Here is a 10959-nt window from a genome sequence, read left to right on the forward strand (position 1 = left end):
ATGGCTCACAAGAATGCATGTACACCACTGGCACTGCTTCATTACTACTTGACTCCCCAAAAAATTTGCACTATTTTCTTATAATCATCTACTTCTCAAATTCCTTGAATAGCGGGGACACCAAGGGATATTTAGTAAAACATTTCGAGAATTAGGAATCAATTTGATTCTATTTTTATTCCTTTCGTTTGAATAAAGGAAGGATCATAAGGAATCGATCTTTGTTCTATCTAAGTATTTCTTAGATTGATCAATATGTGATATTCTAAATTCTCATTACCAATGAAATCAAAACTATCTCTATATTGATCATAAGATCCTTTCAATTGTGGCTAGAGAACCCCTTACTCGAACGAAAATAGATCTTGTGGTTTGTTGATTGGCCAATCCTGCACATCCATAATTGTAATTCTTGCAATGAACCAAATTTACAAACCATTCCAGATTTGTACTCAAATCCAGTTAGGCCATCTATAGTTTCAAAAAAAATTTGAACGGGCTGAAAAACCACTTGACATGCTTTAGGAGGTTGGTTCATAGGTACAACCTTTGTAACTTCATGGTATACCCATAGATTGGATTAAGATCCTCTCCTAACTGCTAATTACCTAGATCACATCCATAGCTATCTAGGCGATCAACACGTATCTAGGCACTAATCCAATGGCTGAGTTTTACCGAATAGAATATAGGTGTTGTGCGGTGCCTAGAACCGTTAGATCAGTGCTTGCACATGTTGAACCATGTTGGCTGTCCTCATAAAAAAAAAAAAAAAGGAAAAATTACATGATTACCCACTTTTGGGTTTCCCTTTACAAAATTACCCACAAAAAGTTTTGGTTAACAAAAATACCAAAAATTGGGTTTGGGTTTACAAAACTACCCACCCAAAGTTTCAGTTAACAAAAACACCCAAAATCAAGTTTGGGTTTACAAAACTATCCAAAATAGTGATCTTCCACATATAATCATATATTTTTTATTATTGAAACTTTGTGTGGATAGTTTTGTAAACCTAAACTCAATTTTGGGTATTTTTGTTAACTTAAACTTTAAGTGGGTAATTTTGTAGAGGAAAACCTAATTTTGAGTATTTTTGTTAACTGAAACTTTTGATGGGTAATTTTATAAAGGGAAACCCATTAGTAGAAAATCAAGTAATTTTCTCAAAAAAAAATATGCTGGTAGACCCCACACTGCGGATGTGTTGAATGCAGGGTTATTTTTTAAAATTTATAAATCCAAAAAATGGGAAGAAAAAATGGTGAAATTTCAAATAAATTTCCTTTCGTCTCTTTCCATCGCCCCACAGCCTCCACATGACACGCACCCGCACTCTGGTGATTGCTTATCACACTCTCCAACAGTCCATGACTTCTCCATGGAAGGAAAAATAATAAAATCTCTTGAAAACAAAAGAAAATGGAAAGGGAAAAAAGCTAAATCCTTTTAGGACCAAACCTCCCTTTCCCCAACCAAACTCTCTATATATAAACCTCTCTAAACTCTCTGCACCCTCTCATATTCTTCTCTTCTGTTCTCTTATCTTCTCTTCTTCATTTGGGAAAGACCTCAAGAAAAGAGAAATGGTGAAGTTCTCTAAGCAGCTGGAAGCCCAACTGATTCCAGAATGGAAAGATGCTTTTGTGAATTACTGGCAACTGAAGAAAAACGTGAAGAAGATAAAGCTTGCGAGAAACAAAAGACCAGTACTAGAAATCTCAGAGGAAAATGATGAGTATGGCTTCTCAATATTGGATCCCATTCGTTTCATTGCCAAGAAGCTTTCCAATCGATTCAGAAATGGTGATCACAAAAGCGAGATACTTCAGGTAGAACAAACTCAGACCGACAGAGAAATTAAACGATTTTTTCACTCTTGGAATTTCATTCAAATTGAGCTTCATGTGGGTTTCTAATATCAAAATTTTCTCTTCCTGGGACATTATTATTCTTCTTTAAAAAGTAGAAATTAACCCAGATTAAATGATGTGTCCATTGCTCGGGATATTTCGTTACCAATTCGGCTGGTTTGGGCTCTGTTTTCTAATTTTGAACGTTTCTAAAAAAAACAGAGACAAAAAGCCTTAGAATTTTTTCCGATTCGGTTACGTTCCGGAATTATCAGTTCCGTTTCAATCCCCTTTCCCTGCGTACATAAAACCCAAGTTGCATGAAACGGCAGAATGCAGTCATATACCGGCGAGATTTTTCTCGTAACATTTCTTTTGTCGTTGCCTCTGAAAAGAGAGAAACCGTTGGTCTCACGTAACATTGTGATTTCCAAGTAACTGAAATAAAAGCTCACAATTTTAGGATAAATGAGGAAACTTTGTTCTGTTTCAGGTGAGGAGTATTAACAGAGGAGAGGGAGATGAAGAAGATGTCTACCAAACAGAGCTTGCACAGCTCTTTTCCGAAGAAGACGAGGTGAGATATGAAACTAATTTACTAAAGATCAAATTTTTAGCTCCGATTTTGATGTGATTTTGATATTTTTTTTCTGGGTTTCTTCTCTTACAATAGGTGAAGGAGTTCTTCTGGAGATTGGATGAAGAACTAAATAAAGTGAATCAATTCTACAAAACCAAAGAACGTGAGTTCGTGGAGAGAGGAGAGATGCTCAACAAGCAGCTCCAAATACTCCTCGACCTCAAGCAAGTCCTCAACGAGCGTCGCTGGAGAAATCTCCAATCCAAATCGGATTCCGGTACTCCCCCTCGCTCATCGTCGGCTTGGAGCTCCGACTATTCAGGTGTGTGTCTGACTCTGCTTTTCCCACTTCCTTCACTTCATGCTTTCTCATCCCATCTTCGATATCAACAGTGATTCAGTGAAAACCAGGTTCACCTGGGCCTGTTCTTGAAACCGTTGGATTAGAATTTATGATATCAAGTTATTAATGGGCTCGCTTGAATATGGGCTGGGCCTTTAGAAGCCCAAGTTCTTTACTATTTTTGACTGAAATATCATCATAGATTCATAAATGGTTGGGCAAGTAATCCTAAAATAACCAAATTTTTGGTCTTGGACGGAGTGAAAAGGGTATTGGAGAACAAGGGGAGTGGTATTATCAACTTCGTACAATAAGGGGTATTTTTTAATCGTTCTTTTAAAAAAATGATGCAGGGAACGTTACGGAACTAGAGGAGACACAATCTGAGACCTCAACGACGGATGATGTGATTGTAGCGTTTGGGAGGAATGGTGTAAACCTTATCAATGCGTCAACGAGGACTAAGACAAAGAAGGGGAAGCCAAAGATGGCAGTGAGGATTGATATCCCGGCCACAACACCGGCGAGAACTATCACGGCGGTCACGTCGATGCTTTGGGAAGATCTGGTGAATAATCCTAAGAAAGAAGGTCCAGGAGATTGCATTAACAGGAAGAAGATCCAGTGTGCTGAGAAAATGATTAGAAGTGCCTTTGTGGAGCTCTACAAAGGGCTTGGCCTCCTCAAGACTTACAGGTAAATTAATGGAAGAGATTGGAATAGTCCCCACATCTCAAGGGTAAATGGGTCATTAACCTATCTCCCCACACCCTACGTAATAGGGTTTGGTAGACTAAAGCTGAGTTTGCATGGGATTTGATGTGAACGTTGGTTTTAATTGAAATATTTGGAAGGTTAAGATATGTCAATATCAATCTAAATGACTGTTTTGCCCTCTGAATTGGGTCATTTTCAGTGATGGTGAACCACCTTCATAAGGATCTTCCTGCCTGCTTCCTACTACTTCACGGTTCACACTTGTAACTAGACACCTCTCCTCGGCCCTCATTAATACATACAAACAACCACTTAAGCTATTTACCAGAAAAAAAAAGAAATCAAGATAGATAGGAATTAGGTTAGGATAGATGAGTCTACAATCTAGATCCTCTCCCCATGTGGTGACCTCTTCACATGAGATTTTTCATCGTTTATAAGGTATCAAACCATAATTCAATGGTGCATTAGATGTTTTGACTCGTTGTCCGGATACCCATTAAGCAATGGAATCCCATGTGGGGAGGGTAACTCCTCTCCTCATGTGGGACCTAATCCGGACACGAATAAACTTACATAAAGATTATAAACATATCTTGAATTTCTCTAAAATTGGAAAGAATTTTTTATCAATGAATTTATATATATTTAATATTTGCAGCTCATTGAATATGTTGGCTTTCACGAAGATACTAAAAAAGTTTGACAAGGTGAGTCATCTTCTTATATTCTTTTAAACCACCCCCCCCCCAAAAAAATCATTTATAATATGAAAATTTTTTCTATGATTTTTTTCTTCCATTGTCTTAATTTATATGCATTTTACATAAAACCATCAACTGAAAATCTTATTTTACAAGAAAACTTTTCTTTTCCACTTTTTTACATGAAAACAAATGGAGCCTAAAAGGAAAGATTCAAATGTATACAGGTAGCAAACCAACAAGCATCGACAAATTATTTAAAAGTGGTGAAGAGGTCTCATTTTATCAGCTCCGACAAGGTATAGTGTGTACTATATCTACATATATATGATTGATAATGGATGCGATTTTATTGGGTTTGTTCTTGGCTAGTTCTTCATCTTGCCTAGCCCATGGTGGTAAGAGTACAATAACCAACTTGTAATTAAGTTCACTCAATAAAAATGGAAATCATAATTTTTATAAGTAATAATTAATTGTGGAAGTTGCTTTATGGAGTGGATTATTATTCAAATTAATTTAAAACTTTAAAAATAGCTTGAGGACTTATTTAAATTTCTATGGTGGATTTTTTTGGGGATGAGAAGGTGGTAAGATTATCAGATGAAGTGGAATCCATCTTCACAAAGCACTTCACCAGCAATGATAGAAAGAAAGCAATGAAGTTCCTGAGACCTCAACTGCAGAAAGATTCTCATATGATCACTTTTTTAGTAGGTAATCTTCTACATTTCTGTTTGTTTTATAATAACAGAACAAACATATCCATTTATATCTCCCTCTTTCATGGCTTTTCTCATCTCATAATAAATAAAAGCTAGGCAGAGAAAAGGAAAGAGAGTGACCTTTCCACTCCACAACCTTACAGTGCCTCTGCATGGTCATTGTTTTATTGTTTGTGAATAAGAAGAAACAAGAAAAGCAAGAATGGCTCTTCCATGCTTGGATGGGCAAGCAAGCCCTTCTTATGTTTGAAACACAAAGGTGATCAGGACCCACTGATTAGGAAGATCAAAGATGAGAGGGACCTACTTACTCTTTTCCTTTGATGATCAATCAAATCTATTTTTAGATCAGATATATTTTGGTGAAAGAATTAATGGTGATTTCTGTTGTGATGGTTGTGGTATGGTGAATTTCCTTTCAGGTCTGTTCACTGGTTGTTTCGTGACGCTTTTCACTGTTTATGCATTCTTGGCACACTTGTCGGGTATGTTTTCATCGAGACGGGATGCTGGAGGATACACGGACACTGTCTACACTGTTTTCAGGTACTACCCACTAGCCACATATCAAATTTCAGAACTTAATTCAATCATACACCTCTGTACATTTGCATGCACGATTACATGTCCATGCATATCTATTGTACTCTGATCACTATTATGTAGTCTTTCATAGTTTTCTTTTGCTATATGGCAGACTCTGTTTAGACTGAACTTTAGTATATCAGTAAGGACCTTGTCCACAAATTTCCATGCCCTCATTTGGAATAAGAAGAGGACCCAAACTGGGTTTCCCTATTTTAGTTTTTAATTAAAAAAAAAATTCTGAATTTTCTCACAATTATTATTATTATTATTATTATTATTATTATTATTATTATTATTATTATTATTATTATTATTTTAACTATGCCAATCAAAATAAAAACTAAGAATGTAGAGTTATTTTTGTTTTGCAGCATGTTTGCATTGCTTAGCTTGCACATGTTCTTGTATGGGTGCAACCTTTTCATGTGGAAGAACACAAGGATCAATTATAACTTCATTTTTGAGTTCTCTCCAAGCACTGCTCTCAAATACAGAGATGTTTTCTTGATCTGCACCTCCATAATGACTGCAGTTGTCGGGGCCATGGTTGCTCATCTCATCTTGAGATCCAATGGTTTCTCACCAAGTCAAGTCGACGCCATTCCCGGAATTCTCTTCCTTGTAAATACTATTCCCCTCAAAATTGTCTATATAGTATACATTATACAACAACAATTGCCAAGCACAGTTGATGAGATTGTGGTGCGATAAGTCCATGTTCATCAAGAGATCTTAACTCATTTTTTAGAGCTTGAATTTAACTTCTCAAAACATTTTTTTTTTCAGTTCTTCATAGGCTTGCTTATATGTCCGTTCAACATTTTTTACCGATCGACCCGGTACTGCTTCATCCGGATTATCCGTAACATCATATGCTCACCATTATACAAGGTTTGTTTATATTTTATATATTTTCCATTTTCTTTGATCATGGCTTTAGGTATAATTAATCAAGCTTCAAACATAGCTAGCTCTATAATTAGTCCTAAGTACATTATAAAATGACACATTTTGCAGGTATTAATGGTAGATTTTTTCATGGCTGACCAATTAACTAGCCAGGTGAGCTTCCCATTAGTTTACAAACTTGCAATTAATTCACCTAACCAATCATTAATTATAAATAGATTTTTTTTCCTATTATTTTTACTTCATCATCTCTAATAAATTATACTAATTTTCATTTAATTCACAGATTCCATTGCTGAGACACATGGAGTCTACAGTTTGCTACCTTCTTGCAGGTAGCTTCAAAACTCATCAATTCCAGACCTGCCACTCTAGCAAGACATACAGGGAGTTTGCTTATGTCATTTCATTTTTACCATACTATTGGAGAGCTTTGCAGGTATATATATTTAGAAATTCCATCACAATTAAAAAAATAACTTAATTAATTATAGTTTAATTATAATGTAATTAAAATCATTATTAACGTGTATTTTGTAAATTTAATTACAATTAGTGTGCAAGAAGATGGTTTGATGAAGGCGACGTAAACCACGTGGCGAATTTGGGGAAATATGTATCAGCAATGGTGGCCGCCGGCGCCAGAATAACATTTGTGATGCAGCCTACCTTGTTTTGGCAAATAATGGTCATAGCTACCTCCTCTATAGCAACAATCTATCAGTTATATTGGGACTTTGTTAAGGATTGGGGGTTCCTCAACCCTAAGTCCAAGAACCCATGGCTTAGGGATGAGCTTATCTTAAAGAACAAGAGCATCTACTATGTCTCCATTGTAAGTTTTTCTTCGTATTTTTTTTCATATCTCTCTATTGATGTATACATTTACGTTGCCCTTATCTTACAATTCGAGCTTCTAAGATAAATAGTAACGCACATTATCTTCATTGAAAGGAAATAATGTAAAATCACGTCGCTTACTTTGATGACATGTAGGTCATAAATCTGGTTCTAAGATTAGCTTGGGTGGAGACTGTCATGCATTTTAGTCTTGGATCAGTTGAGTATCGGTTCATGAACTTTTCCTTAGCCTCACTCGAGATAATCCGACGTGGGCATTGGAATTTTTACAGGTATACCTTTAAGAACCTCATGTATGGTTTCAAGTGGGTTTTATACAAAAGAAATTATTCCTCATCGGTGAATAGCTCGATATGAAGGTTTATAAGGACTTGGGCACCACCTCCTTAATGCCTAACTTTTAAGGATAAGTTCTACCCAAGTTCCTACATCAAGCCCACATCATTCTTCTTACATTAGCTACCATATGCTTAAACAGGTTGGAGAACGAGCATTTGAACAACGTTGGCAAGTTCAGGGCGGTAAAGACGGTACCTTTACCGTTTCGTGAGACAGATTCAGATGGGTGAAAATCATCAGCCATATATATTGAGATGTACAGAAGTCCCAAGACATGAAGAAGTCACTCAAAGTTGGTGGCATTCTCTCTATGAGAATGAAGCACATTTACTTTGACAATGGAACTGCCTTTGCTCATCTTCAGCTGTGTGTGAGGGAGACTAAACCGCAAGGTTCCTAACTAAAGTGAAAGATGGGCTATGCTACTTGTTTGTCTTGTTGATATCTTTTGTACATTAAATCATTTCTTCATGATTTAATTGTAATTGTCATTAAAATATTCAAGAGCAAGTGTTCCTATATATATATATATAGAGAGAGAGAGAGAGAGAGAGGGCTACTCTCTTTTTCTTTTCTTTTCTTTTCTTTCTTTCTTTGGGTTGAATTGGATCCTCCTGTTTCTGAAAGGATCTCATGTAAAACACTTAACTTGTTTGCCCACAAGAAAGTTTGAATTAATGCTTACTTACTTGCTAGAGATGGCCCTTGTAATGAGAGTGGATACTATAGGGACCTAGGGTTCTTCATTTTTGCATAATATATCCAAAATTAATCCATTGAAGGCCCTACCAAACCCTAAGTATATGGGTGTGGCTCCAATTTGAACCACCCTCAATGGCACTGAAAATTTTTATAGTTTTCATTTCCTATCATTCTTTCTATTTTAAATTACAAAAATAATAATAATAATAATATAGGAAGCCTAGTGCTTACCAACAGCATGGCCACCAACTATATGGACCAATGGGACATAAGCATTAGCAATTTACTATTGATTTTTAATCTTTAATTAGGTTTATTCCTTTTAAAGACTAGTGAAACCGGGGGTGGATATAAAAATTTACTAGAATGACTTCTACACTAACTAGGTATTGGGGTTGGGGACGAGAAACTAATAATATTTTCTTTTTTGGGGGTTAACAATACCTAATAAAAAAGATTTAGATCTTGGTTACAAATAGATCTTATTTTTAAAGAATTTGTAACCTTATTTTTTGTGGCCAGTGCAACGAAGTGGCATTAGAATGGAGGGTTTAATAATATAATTTCGATCCAACCTCCCTTCTCCTCTGCATCCATCTAGTCCACCATTGTCATCTTTAAAAACTTCGACTCCAAAGCTTGGTAGACATTTTCTCTCTTGCTAGGTTGAAACTAAGATCAAACATGACTCTTTTGTTTCTAGAGAACTGGCTTCGATGTTGGATTTGATAATGGTTTCAACAGCAGAAGATTTAGTGATTGATTCATTTGGTGTGTGACTTCAGACCCATGTTTCGTTAGTTATCTCACAGTGTTAATTGTGAGCACAAACGATGTCAAACAATTGGTGTAAGTATGGGCATGTGTTACGAACTAGAGATGGTGTTAGGCATCCCAATTTGTCCGGTTAAACCAATTTTCCTAATATTGATTAAACTAGGTATCAAATATTTTCCTATTATTGACTAAACTAGGTATCACATATGGAATAAATTAAAATACGGTAAAAAAATAAATAAAAATACAAAAAATAATAATTAGGGTTAAGAGCACATACACGAACGAAGCATTTGGCCACAAGACAAAGGTTAGTCGTAAAATAAAGAAAGATAGAAACACATACCCAGAGCATGAAGGGCCAATGATAGGCCTACCTCGGCCCTTGGTCTCATGCAAGCTGACGAGAATTATAGTTGGGCCTAGAGTTGGGGTGTTTATCTCGCACCACGGTCCACCCCGATTGGTAAGAGTAATAATGATGGAAGAAAGTTTTCTGTGGGGTGTGAGCCCCTACGTCCGTGCACTGATCAACGAGAGTGCACTCACGGGCATTAATTAAGAAGGATGCGACGGTCATTTCACACCCCTATGTTTAGACGCAAGGGCCATGTGTGTGCTTCCCCAATAATAAAATAGTATAAAATATCTCCTAGACCAATAAGTCCATTAAAAAAATCTAGACAAAGTGGGTTACCTTTTAATTTTTTGTTACAAATGGGGATCGAGGATGGGGAGGGACAAAGGAGAAAAAAGAGAGAATGGGGTGAGGGGCGAGGGGCGAGGGGCGAGGGGCGGTGGGAAGAGTAGATGCAAAACGGGAGTCTCACAATCGAGACCTCCTAGATGCAGGTGTTCTATTGCAATTTGCTCCAACTAATTGCGCGAAATGTAAAAACGCAACTTTAAAAGCAATGCCAAAGGTAATGAAAAAACAAGAACAAACAATACACATTGGTTTACGAGAATTGGCAAGATTGCCTACGTCCTCGTTAAAATGAGATTCTGCTTCAGTATCAATGGAGAATAGGATTATAATGTTCATCCTCATATCTCTTAGAATTATTTACAGTGAAAGTAACTCTCGTTACAAATATATATAGCAAAAAACCCTAATATAGAAAAGCACAAAACTGTCTCCAAATAAAAAATTCGAGTAAGACCACCGTTCTGTCATGGGGGCTACACTAGTACTATTTGGGATTAAACTGCAATTGAATACAAGATATCATACACGAACACGAAATTCAAGAAATAGCTTAGTTGGCAAAGACAAAGAAAGTTTCAAAGCATTGTTTGGACTGAAAATTACCGTATTAGTTGGTGATGTGCACATTAAAGAAAAAAAAAACAATACCTACTTGGTGAAGATGGTATTGGTTGATGAACGAATTCAAGTGATTATGAAAACTTTGGAATTATATCTTGAAAAAATTTACAACCAAACAAACATGACCTACATATAAAATAAAGTGACGCATCTCGGGTGGCTTGGGTTGAGAAATCGATGGATTTTGAACGGAATTGAGACCCAACTCTGCTAAACCCGACTTAATCTATTTCAAAATTCTGTCAGAATCAGGGTTTTATAAACAGTAATCGGTTTTTTCAATTTCGATTCATATCAGCTCGAAATCGGTCCCAATAACTCTGGAGTCCATCATTTGATTTCAAAACACACATATTCAAGCTATGTTTGGTAACCAAGAGAGGAGAAGAAAATAAAAGAAAAAAAAAAAGGTACAAAAATTTCTTGGTTTAAAAAGTTCTTTGTTCTTGGAATGTCCTCATTCAATAGAAGATTGTTTTTGAATTTTCAAATTTCTCTCGGCAATTGTGAATTTTTTTTTTTTTTGTTCGA

The 10959-nt window shown here is 36.1% G+C and overlaps 1 protein-coding gene across 1 annotated transcript; it reads left to right on the forward strand.

The window, feature by feature from the left end:
• The first annotated feature begins 1525 nt into the window (after window positions 1–1525).
• On the forward strand, window positions 1526–8314 carry LOC122092112 (phosphate transporter PHO1-like). Its single transcript, XM_042662428.1, has 15 exons — window positions 1526–1832; window positions 2347–2430; window positions 2527–2755; window positions 3130–3472; window positions 4155–4203; window positions 4425–4496; window positions 4785–4914; window positions 5345–5468; window positions 5882–6131; window positions 6297–6401; window positions 6528–6572; window positions 6706–6858; window positions 6976–7254; window positions 7416–7552; window positions 7759–8314. Exons 1-15 carry the CDS (start codon window positions 1587–1589, stop codon window positions 7847–7849), a joined length of 2337 nt encoding a protein of 778 aa, XP_042518362.1. The 5' UTR covers window positions 1526–1586; the 3' UTR covers window positions 7850–8314.
• The last annotated feature ends 2645 nt before the right edge of the window (window positions 8315–10959 follow it).

The sequence above is a fragment of the Macadamia integrifolia genome, chromosome 10, assembly GCF_013358625.1.
Source record: "Macadamia integrifolia cultivar HAES 741 chromosome 10, SCU_Mint_v3, whole genome shotgun sequence".
Lineage (NCBI taxonomy): Eukaryota > Viridiplantae > Streptophyta > Magnoliopsida > Proteales > Proteaceae > Macadamia > Macadamia integrifolia.

What these genes read in the sequence shown, in the direction of transcription:
- LOC122092112 (XM_042662428.1), top strand. Translation starts at nt 1,587, where the DNA reads ATGGTGAAGTTCTCTAAGCAGCTGGAAGCCCAACTGATTCCAGAATGG. An exon ending in ATTTTATCAGCTCCGACAAG is followed by an intron (nt 4,497 to 4,784) that starts GTATAGTGTGTA and finishes GGGGATGAGAAG; the next exon opens with GTGGTAAGATTATCAGATGA. An exon ending in ACTGTCTACACTGTTTTCAG is followed by an intron (nt 5,469 to 5,881) that starts GTACTACCCACT and finishes TTTGTTTTGCAG; the next exon opens with CATGTTTGCATTGCTTAGCT.